We start from the raw sequence: 16,147 nt of genomic DNA on the forward strand, positions 1-16,147 counted from the left end.
CGTCAGTTTTCAGTGTTGCCTGCAAATTGCCGCGTGCAGCCGCAAACCAGAAATTCCACGTCAATCTACAGTGCCGCATACTGACGAAAATCCCACTTTTCATGCAGTGCCAGTGACGGCATTTTCAACCAGTTTGTGGAGCTAACGTTTACTTGATTAGCTAACTGGCTACAGCTCAATAAATCTGTCAGCAACAGTTTTCATTTCAGCCATCAAAATTAACAATTGTCAGAAGGGAAAGGCAAGTTTGTCTTTGTCTACATCTGTTTGAAATCAATAACCCATTGTTTCATAGATAGTGGCACTGCGTCACTGTTAGCTGCATATCTCTCGTGTGAGAACAGAAAACCTGGAGTTAGCTAAGGAGGCAGGGTTTAGCAAACGGTCAGTTACACTGGTTTCTCAACCTCTGGGACCCTCTGGGTTTTAGCAAAAGAGTTTTGCAGGGATAAAGTATTTTTGTAGGCCAACCCAGAGGTGAACATGGTTCCCTCGGCAAAAAGCCTTTGGGAACTTTGAATTGGATTTTGGATTATCACATAAAATAAACTCTGTGGCACAGTAACACCATGACACAAGGTTATGATACTTACATGCTTTGTTCAGCAAGATAATCACAGATGAACACCACTTTAATGATTTTTTAAAACCTAAAAAGAAGTAAAAAGCTAATCTTGGCCTATAAAACAGACTATACTGTGGTCTTAAACATCACCACCACTAAGCACCTTACTATACAGTGACTATACACGTATCATTATGCATGGTGTGGTGTTAGAGTTAGATGTGTTAGTAACTAAAGTCAGCCTTTAAAAGCCGACTAGTGAGTTGGTGAGTCTCCGTGTTCGGCATGATGACCTATAATGTTCCTCACAACTTCTGTTGTCTGATTTAGACATGTAAGCGCTTTATGTTTAATTTGTAGGACGTTTAATGATGTATTTTATTTCGTAGAACAAAACTTGTAAATATCTGCCTGTGCCAACCACTGACCATTCAAAGATCTCATTGACATTGAGTCAAGGGAACTGGAAGAGCAAAAATGCTAACTGGAAATGAGTTACCACTAAGGGTTTTAGGACTCATTAGTACGGCACCCCGTGTCTTAGTGTTCTCAGAACTGGGGATTACTTTGGTGCTAGAAGCACTGGCCAAAATTATTAGACCCAAAATGAATATAAAACTGTAATGAACTGGAATCGTGCTTTAAAGCAGAAAAGCAAACAAGCAAGAACGCTGTTCGTACTGGTGTTGAAGGTGGTGGAAACACAGACGTCTGAAGACAGCTAATGGCACACTAAAGTTGTGAAACTGAAAAAAATCTATCTCTATTTGAACATGTCTAGCCAGTGATGAAAAATGAAATGACCTGTGTGTTTCAGCTCAGGGAGTCCAAATTAGAGCGCCTTGTAAGACCATTGCAGCAGTGAGGCATCAGCAATATGAAAACCTAAGAACATCCCCAGTGGTTGAGAATAGTCAAGATGTTGATATGAAATGCCAGAAGTGCAGTCAGAGCAGGTCGGCTCCTCAAATGGAGATTAATTGTGTTTGGAGTATCCAGCTCAGTAATTGGGGGTATCATTTTAACCATGATTTGGCAACCATAAAACAACCATGCACACACATACACTCTGTATGGTCACAACACACAAACACACACACACACACACACACAAACACACACACACACACACACACACACACACACACACACACACACAGACAGCCTGGAACTAATCATTACCCACAGGCTCAGCCAGGCTACATGAAAATACCCTCCCATCTTCCTTTTTTGACACCTACTTAACTTTTAGCATACAGCTCATATACTCACTCTCATTGCTCACCTATCTCTCGTATGCAACACATACACTCACACTGACACACTCACTCACAATGAGACTCCCCCGAGACAAACTGTATCCCAGCTAGAATAGCAATGTGACAACGCTGATGGCTGCCGAAGCCTTTTAAAACCTCGGGGCTCTGCTGTTAATGAAGCAGCCCACATCAGAAAGGATCCCTGTAATGAAGGCGCTGCGCACCTAATCCAAAACACACTCACACATATGCACAGACACACACACACACACACACACAGGGTAGCACAAACACTTAAACATTTAAACAGTGGAATGCATACAGCAGGGACACGAGTTGTCAAACACTGTCTCTCACATAATATCCTACACACACACACGCGCGCACACACTTTCGCTCCCTCACACAAACAGGGGAATCGCAGTCATAAAATAGAGATTGGCGTAGGATTAGCCTGGTCCTATTAGAGTGAATTAGTGAATACATTAATGAGCTGATGAAAATGTGACCTTGACTCATCACTTTAATCTACATATCTCTGTCCTCCTGTATTCTGTAAGTTTATACACCAGCTACCCTGTTTTACTCTAAAGTGTCAGTTTTTCTCATTTAGCTTCTCTCTTTTACCCAGTTTGATTTACGTTTAGTCGTTCATCGCCCCATTTTCCTCACTTGTAATCACGTCTTTGTTTAATTGTATTCATCCGCCGCCCTCTTCTGTCCCTGACATGATGGATCATTTCTGTTCGATCTCTGTGTCTTTAGATCTGTTCCAGAAGTTGTTTCGTCAGGACCTGCTGGTGGCCAGCTTGTTCCGCAATTTCCTGTTAGCAGAGAGGATAATGAGGTCGTACAACTGCACGCCGGTCAGCAGTCCTCGTCTGCCCCCTACATACATGCACGCCATGTGGTAAGAAACACACCAGCAGAGCTTCATGTACACACATGCACAGATGTCCTTTGCTTTGTGGAGCAGAAGGCAAGAGGAAGAGTCATCCGCTAAGCTTTGCTTTTAGTTTGCACACACTGAAGTTAAGGGATGAACAGATTTTCTAACAGATACATTCTTTGATGAATCAGGAGGCAGTGTTGTGATGGAATGGCACTATGTATATTTAATGTGCAAGTGTTTACTTTTAAAAGCCATCGAGAGTATACAAAATGCCATCAACATGGTCACTTATACACAAATGTTAAAATTGCCTCTGGGCCTGTTAAGCTGTTGACAGCAGCTAGAATAAGTGTGTTTTGTTTTTTTTGTTTTTGTATGTAACTTTGAGAACAGGCTATGGTTTGCCACTGTGAAATATTTGTAACAGTGCCAACTACTCCGCTATAGAGTCCACAGGCTTAAGGGAATACTGTAACATTCTTAGAAATGTGTTTGTCAGCTTTCAGACCCTCAGAGAAGAAGATTGATATCCATTTTAGCTGTGTGCATTTAGCACAGGCTTTGGTCTCAAACAAGTTTAGTCTAGCTTAGCATGACTAAGACTGGGGCTAACTGTTAGCTTGTTTTTCCTTAAATGTGAATTCCACCAACTGCAATGTTGTTATACTATCCTCTACTGCAGTGATTCTCAAACCTCTCCACGTGAAGGACCACCAAATTGACACGGAATAGATCATGGACCTGGAATTTCATAAGAATCTCGTCTTAGAATATTTTATTACAGAATGTAACCCCTGGGGGGCTCTGGATTCCAATTTGAGAACCACTGTGTTACTGTTTTCACTATATCTTGTGATTTAAGCATGGGTGTATCAAAGACACGATGCTCTGGTTTGACAGGAGATGACTTACCCTCTGGAGCCAATTACTGACCAATAACAGCTGGGGTCGGTGGCTCTATGCAGCATCTCAGTATCACTATCCTCACAGTTATGTGGCTGCTTCAAACGCTTCCCTGACTCTCAACAAAACCTTAGATGTTTGAGTGGCCAGCTTGCTTGCTAACAATAACAACAATACGAAAAATACAATTTTTAACAGTTAGCATTTGAGATTTTTCCCCTTTCCTTGGAGGCTGTGACCAGTAGTTTGGGCTAAGCTAGGCTTGAACCATCCTGGATCAATGAAAATGTGTAGGCCTGACAAAGATATTTATCTTGTCATCAGACTGTCAGTACTAAGGTTAACAAACATATTTATCAAAAATATCGAGAAACGTAGGAAACCTGTTTTGTTTTTAGGGCAGGTTGCTAATATTGTACTTTTTACCCCTGCTACAGTGCTAACAGGAAGGTATCATGCTTGTAGGATTATACACAATATTATTGCTGGGAGCATCATAGTCTGACCTCAGATGTAGAGCGTGACTTCTCATTAACAGCCACTAATGAATTCATTTAAAAAGAGGCTTAAAGGGATAAATGATAATGGACTTACATTTATACAGTGATTTTCTGGTCTACTGACTACTCGAAGCGCTTTGCAGCACTTGTCACATTCACCTGGTTACGCACACATTTGTACACTGTTGGCAAGAAGCTGCCATGCAAGGTGCCAGCTTGCTCATCGGGAAACGATACAGCACTTCCTGACCAAAACACTCCACGATACTTCTGTGCTCAATCATTCCATTTAGTGTTGTGCCTAAGGCTACCTCGACAAGCAGCCGGGGGATCTGCGGCTCGAACCCCCAGATTAGTGGATGAACTGCTCTGCCTCCTGCGCCGCAGCCATTTTAATACTAAACCAGCTGCAGCAAATGCACCTTTTTTCCCACAGTTGAACCAACATTCATTCTTCAAAACGGACAAGAAACAAAACGCTTTAATTACTTTCACAACATTTAAAAATAAACACTGTCGAGGAAGTGTGAGCCAAGACATGTAGGTGTTTTTACTTGCTTTGGCCCTCTAGCATATGCATACACCTCCTTCATGCTAAGTATAAATTTCCATGTTTGTGTTTCTCAGTTATTTCTACATGTTGACTGTTGCTGGTGTTGCTGTACGTGTTGCTCTCTGCTTAATAACGGAGGCAGCTATAACAGTGTCCTCACTTGTAGCAGCCCCGGGCCAACCTGAATGCTGCACAGACAGACACAAGGCAAGCTTTATGGGGAGTCAGAGCCCTGCTGCTTCAACCCAGCCATCCCCACCTCTGACTGAAAGCGGAAGATAATACCTGTCCTCTAGGGGCTATTAGAGGACTTTGTGTGACATGTTGGACATATCTAGCTGTGGTAGACGTGGCAGATTTAGGTTAAAAGCAGTGGTACTAAAATACATAGCCATAGTAGTCCACAAAAAAGTTTTTTCTGTGAATTATTCAACAACACACATTTAAGAGTGTTGTGCTCTTTACTCACACAGTGCCGGACAGAGGTTCTCGCAGTGTTTTACATTTTCTACCATTGTGCTGATTTGACCATGTTTTCTCATTACTAGCATTGTAAACACACACACACACAGATGTGGTAAAAGTCCTCCCTGTTCGCCACTGACTTTACATGCTCCTCCACAGTGTGTAAGAAACATTATCCCATCATCTATCTCCCTTTCAGTTACACAAACACTTCTCCCACTTTCTCATTTCTCTTCTTGTTCTGCTATAAATGCCTCCCTCCATCTCTCCCACTCATTATCTGGCTCATGTTGGAAATAAACAAAAAAAAAAAAAAACACTATCTGACTCTCATCGCCTTGAGGAGAGACTTGTTGTGTAACACCCTTGCATCAGTTATTGTAAAGAACACTGCTCCCTGCTCCTTGAGCGAGCAGTACCCTTTCTTTCTCGCTCGTAGCGGCCTATTATTTTAGATTGGGGGTATATTGCGCTGTTTACTGCCAAAGAAATTGGGGGTTGCACTTTGTTTCACAGCAGCGCATGCAGTATTAAGGAGGACAGAATAACGACAGAAAGGTGCTTTAAGAGTGTAGGAAACGAGACTGAGAGAACAATAAAAAATGCAAGTGCCAGAGATAAAAGGCGAGTGGAAAAATAAAAGTTGGGATCAGCATAGATTGGGGTGGGGGGACGATGGAGAGGGGGAATTAAGCAGTTTGGGGGCTTGTTGATTGATGTTGGTGCCCCAACACAAACAGCAATTGTTATTCAAATGGGGCAGAATAGGGGAGAGCAGATAAACCCAAGGCTGATGACTCCCCTGTGGGTAGTTTCAGTGTGGGAGTGTGTGCGGGTGTGCGTCTACTGTATATATATATGTGTTTGTGAGTGTGCGTCGCTGCGCCACTCTGCAGGCAACAGGAAAAAAGAGCTTAGTCAGCCGCCAACTGGTCCCATACACTCCTCTGTTGCTGTCGGCTGTCCCCTTGTCACACACACACACACACACACACACACACACACACCCTCTCTTTCTCACACAGACACACACACACACACACAGGTTTTGGTGATGAGTTACTCATTCATATTGGCAGGCATCGTGTGAGTTAACGCTGTCATCTCACACGGCGCAGCAGCCTCCTCCCTGCAAGCGTGTCTTCGCGAATTAGAATGCTCTATCTGCTTGTTTCCTCGGTGTTGGATTACATAAACAACAGCGGGGAGAGATATTTTGTTGGCCAAGTTTACACTCAGACTCTCAGCGCTTCAAGTTATGAAACCTAGAAAAATACCCCTAGAAATGTCTATATATTAGGAGCAAAATTTTTATTTAACGCTCAAATATTTATTTTGATTACAAGAAATGTAAGAGAGAACATTTTTTTTTACAGTTGTCGCTAACTCGAGATCACCTGAAAGTACAAAATGAGCAAGAAAAAGATGAGATCATTCTTCAGCATCTCTTAGAAATAATTTTTTTGTGCAGTGAAGTTGTGATGGGGTATTAAAGGGAGATATGAGCCATGACTAAACAAAAGAAACGGACAGATAATATTTGAAAACCAAAGGCACAATGTAATGGTGGGCCTCATAAACAAAGACGGGAGCTTACATAATCAAATTAATTAAAAATCAGATGAGACAGCTTTGTACTGATCTTACAAAGGGGTTTAACAAAAGGTGAGACATGGAATGAGTATTAAGACATTCAGTGGCACCATCTCGTCATCACGTAGGAAGCTCTAAGTAGATTAGATGCTGAAGAAAATAATATCCAATGTGATGGAGAGCTGACATGTGTGTCAGACTTTGAAAACCTTTGACCTATATCATTCCGATCAAATGCCTACCCAGTAAGATTTAGGATTTATTGTGAGAGCTATTACCTTTGGTTTGGAGCTTTTGTGTTCCCAACCTAATAATGCCCCAATCTGTAAATGACTTTCCCTCTCAATTAACAAATACTACTCGGACCTTAGTACATTTGTATGTTAGTGAGTCAGGTTGGATCTTTCACATCCATCCTGACCAGCCCCACCATCGAAGGCCGGGTTAGGGAGAGGGTCGGGATGAAAGCCATTCTAATCTAGCTTGGATTCAAGGCTGCTCCGGTCTGGTCTGGTCTGGTCGCAGGAAAAGGAAATTGACAAATTGACCCTGGCTGGCCAAGCAACAGGAAACCAGAGCCCCAAGATGATGACATCAGAGATGTCCACATCTTTACAGAGATCTGTCTCTACCACAGCAGCTCATGAAACCGTTGCTCTTGGCGGTTGGAGCGTGTTCCAGGCTGACAGAGCACAGGACAAGGAGATGTGTCGACTTCATTGATGCTTGGTGCCCAGGCACAGTCCACGTTGATTTATAGTGTTTACCTGATGTTGAACTTTTAATGTTATTGCTGCTGTTTACATTCATCGGGATGCAAATTCAACAAATATGCTAAGCTTTTACCTACTAAAAACTGGATATATGTTCTATGTTTGTGTCGTGTAAAGGGATTTGTAAATGATAATTTCTTTATGAAGCCCTCTTTTGTATAATGACAAATAAATCACCTTGAACAAATACAAGTAGATATCTTTGCTTCAAATCTGTTGGCTTATTGTAGTTTCAACCTGTGTGCTCACCATCAATCTGAATTTTCACATGGTTTGATTTCTCTGAAATCAGGCTTTAAATGGCTGAAAAAAGCTGCATAATGTGTTACACCTGTTCTTAATTATTCAGTAAGGTCTGTTCTGCACTGTTGACATTTTTGCTGAAAGGCTAAATGTTCTGCCGGCCACAGAAGCAGCTGAGTGTATAAATTCTTCCATTTAGCCTGAACTTTCACCAACTGACATGAATGCTAGAATAAATTGCCTTTTGTTGACTTTTAGCTGTTGATGTTGCGAGCATACCCACCTGCCTAGTTTTCCAATTAGACAGCTTCTTTAACCACACATTGTACTGCATGTTTGCACGCTACACATACATAATGGCACTGGACCCGGTGCTCCTTTAAAACTGTGCGGTCGAGCCAGAGTGCAACTCTATTACACGGCTCCCAGCTAATGGGAAAAGCAGTTTTAAGCAGCGGAAAGCGTCTCAGACATGGTGAACTCTGTGTCACTCGCTCAGCATCATTACATCGCAGTGCATCTACTGGGAACATGAATCGAGCCCTAACTCATGCTAACTGAGAGGAAAAAGCCCCATCGAGGCCCTGAGCTCAATTTGCTGCAAGAAAAAGGAGCCAGAGAGTGGAAGACAAGACAGACAGACCAAAAGAGGCTGTGATATGGTTTGATGTGAGTTACATAACCCCATGAATTAGATATGATGACCATGAGAGAACGCGGGTGTTTAGAAGGGGATTAAAGGTGCCTTGCTGCCCTCTCCAGGATCTGTGGGCAGGGAATATGAGGAGGTGTATGTGCACAGGGAAGAGCAGGAGGGAGAAAGGTTGAGCTGAGGAGAATGAGTCGTGGGACGGGGAGAGAAGCATAACCAAGGACTTTTGTGTTGCTTCAGGTCATAATGAGATGGCTTTAAAACTCCAACAAGTGTATGGGGTTTTAGAGTTATGTACCGTATTATGTGTGTGGAAATTCTAATGTGCTTTGTGTGCATGTGTGTGTTCCCTCTACAGGCAAGCATGGGACCTTGCCGTGGACATCTGCCTCTCTCAGCTGCCTACCATCATTGAGGAGGGCACCGCCTTCAGAGTAAGTGTGTGTGTTTGTGTGTGTCTGTCTGTTGTCTTTTTACTGGTTTTAAAGACATTTTCTTAGTTTTCCAAATTTACCAGACTGCCATACTTGTTTTATTCTTGCCTTTACCACCGAAGTTGATTCATCCACATTGCTGATGATTATTTATCAAAAATCTCAATCTGTTAATATTTTGTCAAAGAGCCAATAGTCATCCCGACAGTATTGTCATAATATTGATACAGTGAAATTTGGTCAAAATACAAATACTGTCACCCAGTCCTAACACCTTTGAGGTGCTTGTTTGGAAATTTCAAAATATTGAGATACGTATCTGGTATCATGATTAGAGCCGCCGATTTATCAAAATTGTGCAAAAATTGTATTGGCCGATATTGGCAATTGGCATCACATATATCGGTATCAGCATATATGTTGTCTGTATGCACGGATATGGTTTGGAGATTATAACGCACGAAAAGATGCTTGGGATCATTTATAAACATTGGATCCTAAGTGAAGTTCACTATTTTGGCGCACTAATTTCATTTTAGACAGCAACTTTCATTGATAAACATGCTCCTCCATTACATGCTTTTGTCACAATCGTTTGATAACTACATTTGAGAGGTCATTGCAAAAAATGCATTCATGTATTGAATCAATTTAATCACAAGACAGATATATAGAAAATATTGGTCCAGTATGTAAGGTTTTGTGGCACCTAGCTGTCGGGTCAAACAAAATCCCCCTAGAAGTCCGTCTCTGATGTTTGGTTTGTCCGTTGTGGGCTACTGTAGAACATGTCAGAATTTCTCCCTTTGTAGATTGTAACGTTTGGCTAAAAGGCTCAGGTAACACATAATAACTGCATTAAGCAATAACCATAATTGATAAATGATACATTTATGCTTCACTGTTTACACACAGTGAAACGCTTTATAAACCATGTATTAAAAAATTGCAAATACACACCAATTCTTAGTTTTAGATGATCACACTAATGAGGCCAAATTGCCCTGCCCTAATCGGGACTTGTTCAGCTTAACTTCAGAGGTGTAGAGGCCTCTCCATTTGACTGTGTTTTTGTGTGTGTATAGGTTGGTGGTTACTGTTTATCTAGCATTGATGGATGGCTCTTGTTCCACTGACGCCCGTAAACATCAACAGTTCCTGTTTGCACTGCAAGTTCTCCACCAGCAGCATCTACAACATCTCTATTAATCTTTCAACCACACACGCTCACAGACTCATTCCCCGCGGATAACATTGTAAAACGTCAGGTCTTATAATTCAACTGTGAGTGTCAAATAAAATATAGTTTCTGAAACCACCGGCCCTGCACTTTCAGCCACACTTCAGTGTTATATTTACTGACATGGCGAGAGACTGTGATGGAGATGCTGAGTGTAATAGGAACACGCCGCGAGAGGCTGATTGAACTGATGATGACTTACAGTACAGTAAGATAACTTGGTCAACACGGTCCATTTGTCCATCACCATAGATCACCAAAACCTGTCTGTGTGAGAGAGAGACTGTGTGTGTCTGTGTGTCCATGTCTCTGTCTGTCTGTGTGTCTGTGTGTGAGAGTAGATGCCACCAGATGCTGGACAGGTCGCAGAGCAGCAACATGTTCTTAGTAATGCAAACTAATCAGAAAAGTCTGAAAACAGACAAAATGGCCACAGAGCAGCTTTTCCCCGATGTTAGCTCTTTTATCTTGGACTCGTCCATTTCCTCCACCTGGCCCTCTGAGGTGGGCATGTTCTGCATCGCTCCCCCGGGGGCAGTTTTCCATCCTCAATGCTTCTCTCGTTTCTGCTGCACTCGGGCCTAAAACACTTACCGGCAGTGTAATTGAGCCTCGGAGGACTACTAAAGGAAATTTTCCCTCTCTGTCTCGCCCCGTCTTTCAGGAGCCTTTAATTCCTCTCTGATGGGCTTCAACTGTTTACTTCATCTTCTTGGTCTCTGTCACAACTGCCTTTAAAGCTGCAGAAATTGTTTTTCCTTCAAACTCAGATTTATTTTCTACTCGTGATGATTAGCCAGTATTGGCAGTAGTTTAACCCTCTACTACACCCCTACACCCCAAGTATATGCTTGTGTTTCGCCGAGCCATATGCACATAAAAACCCCAACAGTTCAAAATGAAAAATTAGCATCATCATCACCATCAGCATTAGAAAATCACGCAAATGGTCCTGTGTTTGTTGTGTTATAACTAAAGACCTGGCGGACCACACTTTGACAACGCAGAGTCTGCCAGTTCACACCTGGCATGAACATGCATCTCCACTTGTGTCTCAGCTGACCACTTGTGATCCAATCTCACTTGCCCGCTCTATATGCAAATACAAATGGACCCAGTGTTTCTTACACAAGGAAAGATGGAACTTGTATAGCACTGGCTGAATTTGCCAAAATGCCCAAAAATTGAGAATTTGTCATATGGTATTTCACAATATTTTATGAAAAATGATTACACCCCCAGACTTTCTCAATGGGCAACAATAAACTAGTATACATTGGGTTCTGTTAACTGCATTTATAACATCTGGCATGTTTACCATCAATAAAAGGTTGTCTTCTTTCATATATTCAGTTTAAGTGATGAAATCGGTTGAAACAGTGTGTTCAAACAGCTGCTACATTTGGCAGGTAAAACACACTTTAGACATGGAAGCACCTGGACTGGTACAGCAATGCACTATTTACAAGGAGAGAAATGATTTGATGTGTTGCATTTAATGCCAAATTTAGGAAAGGCATGAATGATTAAGAATTTGTCGTAGACTGTATTTGACAAAGTTTCTCCTTCCTGAAAAACTTTCAAAATGTCATGATTTGTTGAGGAAGTCTAGGGATACTGTGGTTGCAAATTCAGTAGCTTGATTTGTTGAACAGACAGTGTATTCACAAACATCTGCTACTTACAAAGACATGTACAAACATGTCATTGGCATTACAGGTAACCACATGGAAGTCAGACAGCATGTTATCAGCCTACAAGGACCATGACGATCCTTCAGAGTGCGTGTCGATAACAGATCTGAACAGGGCCTTAGTGTTTGTGTCATATATGTATTTCATCGTGAAACAGACATGTATTTGGTTCTTTATATGGCGTTCCTCTTCTATTCCTTGTTTCCACTCTCTTTTTCAAATGCTGTCTGAACTGTTGAAAGTGAGTCTTGTCCTGGTTTGAGAAGTATCGAATTCTACGTGAAGCAAGAACCGTAGTTTCTGCGTGTTGTCTCTGGAGCGATGAAACCTACGTAGACCAGCATGCCTCTCAAACCTGACTGTGAGATCCATTCTCCCTTACTGTAAATGTCCTTACCGTCAGCAGAAAAACAAGAGAACAGAGGAGTTGATAAAGCTGTCCATACTTGAGTTGCGGTGAGTGTTCTGCGTGTGTTTTTGCCCGGGGTTTTGCCTCTCAGGCTACATACAAGTCTGCCTGACGTCATCGGTGAAGCTTCTCAGGTCAATGAGTGTGTCACAAGTGTGTTTCCTCAAAGAAAGCCCTTGAAGCTATTTAAAAAGTCATATCCATATTGAATTTACAAAAGTCATGAATATTTACTCTTGCCTGCCTTCAGCTGTAATCTCAACTGCTTATTTGGTTCCGATTTGTGTTAATTTGATTAATTTAATCATTAATGAATTATTAGGAAATACTGTTCGGAAGCGGTGAGAATACTAGCGTTAAGTAGCTCCATGCTTTTATACTATGTATTTTCATAAAATGGGTGTTGAATTGCATCCTATTTGGTCTGGAAAAGGTGTCAAATAATCATTAAATTTGGTTAACCCTATTTACAACAGGGTCTTTGTATTAAAAGATGCTGCACATTTTCATTTTTACATTTCCTCCCAAAATGCAACATTATAACCAAATACAGGAGCTCAGTCTCGTAGCTAGGCCTGCACCCTCTTTACACCATTTGCTTTCATGTATCAGTGAGTATGTGAGTGTGTGTATAGAGTTATTAAGCTTTGATTATACACAAATTAATTTAGCCATCCAGCCGCGAAGCATTGATATTTCCCCCCTCTACATCCATCAACACTCTACACAGGGCTGTCGTAATTCCTGCTGCAATATTAACACTCGGCATGATCAAAAACTCTGCGGCCAGCAACCAATCAATCAGGCAAACTGCCGTGGCAGCACAGAGAGAGGGGTGGGGGGGGAGGTGATCATGATAGATCAAGATTTATGTTGCTGCTGCAGTGCAGTGTCACTTCTAAGCTCATTGTGTCAGGACTTTTATGATATGATAAGGTAGTCACCGCAGACTGGCTCATTACTGTGTATGCGTAAAATCCTGATAGACACTGTGTGTGTGTTTTGTGTCCACAGCACAGTCCTTTCTTTGCGGAGCAGCTCACGGCATTTCAGGTGTGGCTGACGATGGGCGTGGAGAACAGGAACCCTCCTGAGCAGCTGCCGATTGTACTACAGGTAAATGACACACACACGCATGCACACGCAAAATACAAAAAAATATTGTGCATGAAGCAAAACAGAATTTGTGACTGCATTAGAAATTCATTATGAACATGGACAAAACCCATTAGATTCATCGTATGTACGCTGTCATCAGTTTTCTATTCTTAAGGTGCACTGCCCATACATTACAAATATTATAAAAGGCATTAAAGGCAGTCGGAAGACCTGAGCTTTTGTGTTTCTTTCCATTTAAAAAAGATGGTAAGCATAAAAAACCTTGCTTGAGCAGGTCCTAAGAATCCCACTTGTAACTTAGACACCTGTGATCAATACATTTCAAATCAACTGAAATTGACGGCACTAGCCCTGTGAGTTCACCTTATATAGTGCCAGAACGGAGGAGGGTTTAGTCAGGAATATCCTCAGACCAATAGAGAAAATCCAACTTTTTGGAAGAGGAGACCACAGTGATGTAGAGGAGACTGAAGCCAGGTACATGTATCATTCTGTGGACAAAATAGCAGGTTGACAAAGAAAGCCAGTTGTTCCTAAATGCTTGGCTTGTGTTCCAACCTGCAATAACCTTACATACAGTCATGATAAAAAGTTTACATACACTTCTAAAGAACATGTATATCATGGCAGTCTTCTGTTCCAATGATTTCTACAGCTCTAATTTTGGTAGTCCTCTGGACAGAACCAGTGAAGTTCAGTTACGTTTGTTGACTTCATGACACAGCCCACATGTTCTTGGTTGGGTTCAAGTCAGGACTTTGGCCATTCCAAAACCTCAGCTCAAGGTTTTCTCTCAGCAGCAGGTCATCGTTTGAGTTTTTTTCCTGGTACTGGCAGTGACACAGCTGAGCCATACACTTTATACTTACAGTTGTTTGTACAGTTGATTTGAGACCTGTAACTGCTTTCAAATGGCTCCAAATGACTTTCCTGACTTGTTCAAATCAATATGGGCAATGCTGAGCTCCTTAGACTTTAATAATAATAATAATAATAATACATTTTATTTGTTTGGTGGCGCCTTTCAAGTCACCCAAGGTCACCTTACATAGGATAAAAGCATAAAATCACAGAGTAATATCACCACATAGTATCACAGAATATTAAAAACAAACATTGATATAAAAAAAGAAAAGAAAAGTGTAGTGCACAGTGACCAGTCAGAGTGAGTATGCCAGTTTGAACAGGTGGGTTTTGAGTTTGGATTTGAATGTTGTGATGGAGTCTGACTGTCTTATGTGTGGGGGGAGAGAGTTCCATAGTCTGGGTGCCGAGCAGCTGAAGGCTCGGGCACCCATGGTACTGAGGCGTGGTGTGGGGATGGTTAGCAGTCCAGCAGAGGTTGAGCGGAGGGTGCGAGAGGGGCTGTATTCATGGAGGAGGTTGCAGAGGTAGGTGGGGGCTAGATGGTGGAGAGCTTTGTATGTGAGGAGGAGGTTTTTGTAGTGGATGCGGTATTGTACAGGGAGCCAGTGAAGTTGGATGAGAATAGGGGTGATGTGGTCAGATGATTTGGTGCGGGTGATAATCCGGGCAGCTGAGTTCTGGATGATTTGCAGTCTGTTGATGAGTTTGGTGGGGAGTCCGGTGAGGATGGCATTGCAGTAATCGATGCGGGAGGTGACAAGTGAATGAACCAGGATTTCGGTGCTGGACTGGGACAGTGATGGGCGGAGTCTGGAGATATTTCGGAGGTGGAAGGAAAACTTTCCTATAGTAGTGTTTGTGGCTGAGTCTAATATGTGTTTCTAACAAGCCCCATTAAAATGGGCCTACTAAAGTCATCAGCTGTTATCAATCAGAATCACTCAGAAGAAGTTAAGAGGCCATGCTATGAAGTAAATTTGATTGACACAACTTTTACATCACTAAAATAGGTAATTCAGTTTGCTGTATGTATATTTATGACCCAGCTGGTTTATTCACATTTTCAGAAGACCTATAATAAATCCATTATTGAACCAGATCATTGGAACTGATGACTGCCATGATATACATTTCCTTTACAAGTTAATCTAAACTTTAGACCATGAGTGCACCCAGCAGCAAAATCACTGACATCCATTCTCGACTTTAGAGATAAGATGGTTTCAATGTCAAACTGAGATCTTATTTAACTACTACTGTACATGATTTTCTTCTGAAGCCACACTTAAGTTCAGAATGAATCATATGTCTGTTTTATAAATGAGGCCGATCTTGTTGTGTTGTGGCAGCTGAGCTGCTGGCTGAGCTGCTGGCCACGCAGCATCTCTGTGTGCCCTAAACAGAAAGGGAAGCTTTTTAAACTCAGACCTTATAGCCTGCCTCATCTTTTTCTAAAGCTTTTCAAAATGTTCTCTCTCTTTTGCACTGTTCAGTCCTATGATCTTTGATGATAATTCAGCATTATAATTATATTTCATTATGTGCTATGAAAACATGTTTAGAAGTAGTCAATACTGATGGATTTAGGACCTGTGATTAGAGATCGCAGTAAAACCGAAAGACACAAACTAAAGTAAACTGAAAAGCGTGGTGTTGAATATGAAATACAGAAAATGTGATTAAAGAGAAAGTAACATTGGAATGTGAGAAAACATATCATGCAAACAGCTTTTCTGCTTAATTCACTCATTGTCTCATGTTTTGCATCACCGAGTCTCTTTAATATTCACACTCACACGCAGACATCATCAACAGATTTTAAATGAAGACCTCTGTCTGTAAATGTGTTGAAATGTACCTCTGTTGTCAGAGATTTTCTCAGTAAAGGCGGGGCTGTCATACCTCACTCCATACACAGTTATACGTATTATATAGTTTATACGTGGACAGAAAAAGAAGTCACACATGTAAACCAGCGCTCTGATA

General features: G+C 41.7%; 1 protein-coding gene across 6 annotated transcripts in view; it reads left to right on the forward strand.

Moving 5' to 3' along the window:
• rptor (regulatory associated protein of MTOR, complex 1) overlaps positions 1–16,147 on the forward strand; it is a 198,588-nt gene that overhangs the window by 107,775 nt on the left and 74,666 nt on the right. For all 6 annotated transcript variants that reach the window (XM_030416136.1, XM_030416152.1, XM_030416143.1 and 3 more), the window contains 3 exons: positions 2,590–2,734; positions 8,757–8,832; positions 13,190–13,291. In XM_030416136.1, coding sequence (XP_030271996.1) covers positions 2,590–2,734; positions 8,757–8,832; positions 13,190–13,291 — 323 coding nt within the window. The remainder of the gene's footprint in view (positions 1–2,589; positions 2,735–8,756; positions 8,833–13,189; positions 13,292–16,147) is intronic.

Source organism: Sparus aurata, chromosome 1, assembly GCF_900880675.1.
Source record: "Sparus aurata chromosome 1, fSpaAur1.1, whole genome shotgun sequence".
Classification (NCBI taxonomy): Eukaryota; Metazoa; Chordata; class Actinopteri; order Spariformes; family Sparidae; genus Sparus; species Sparus aurata.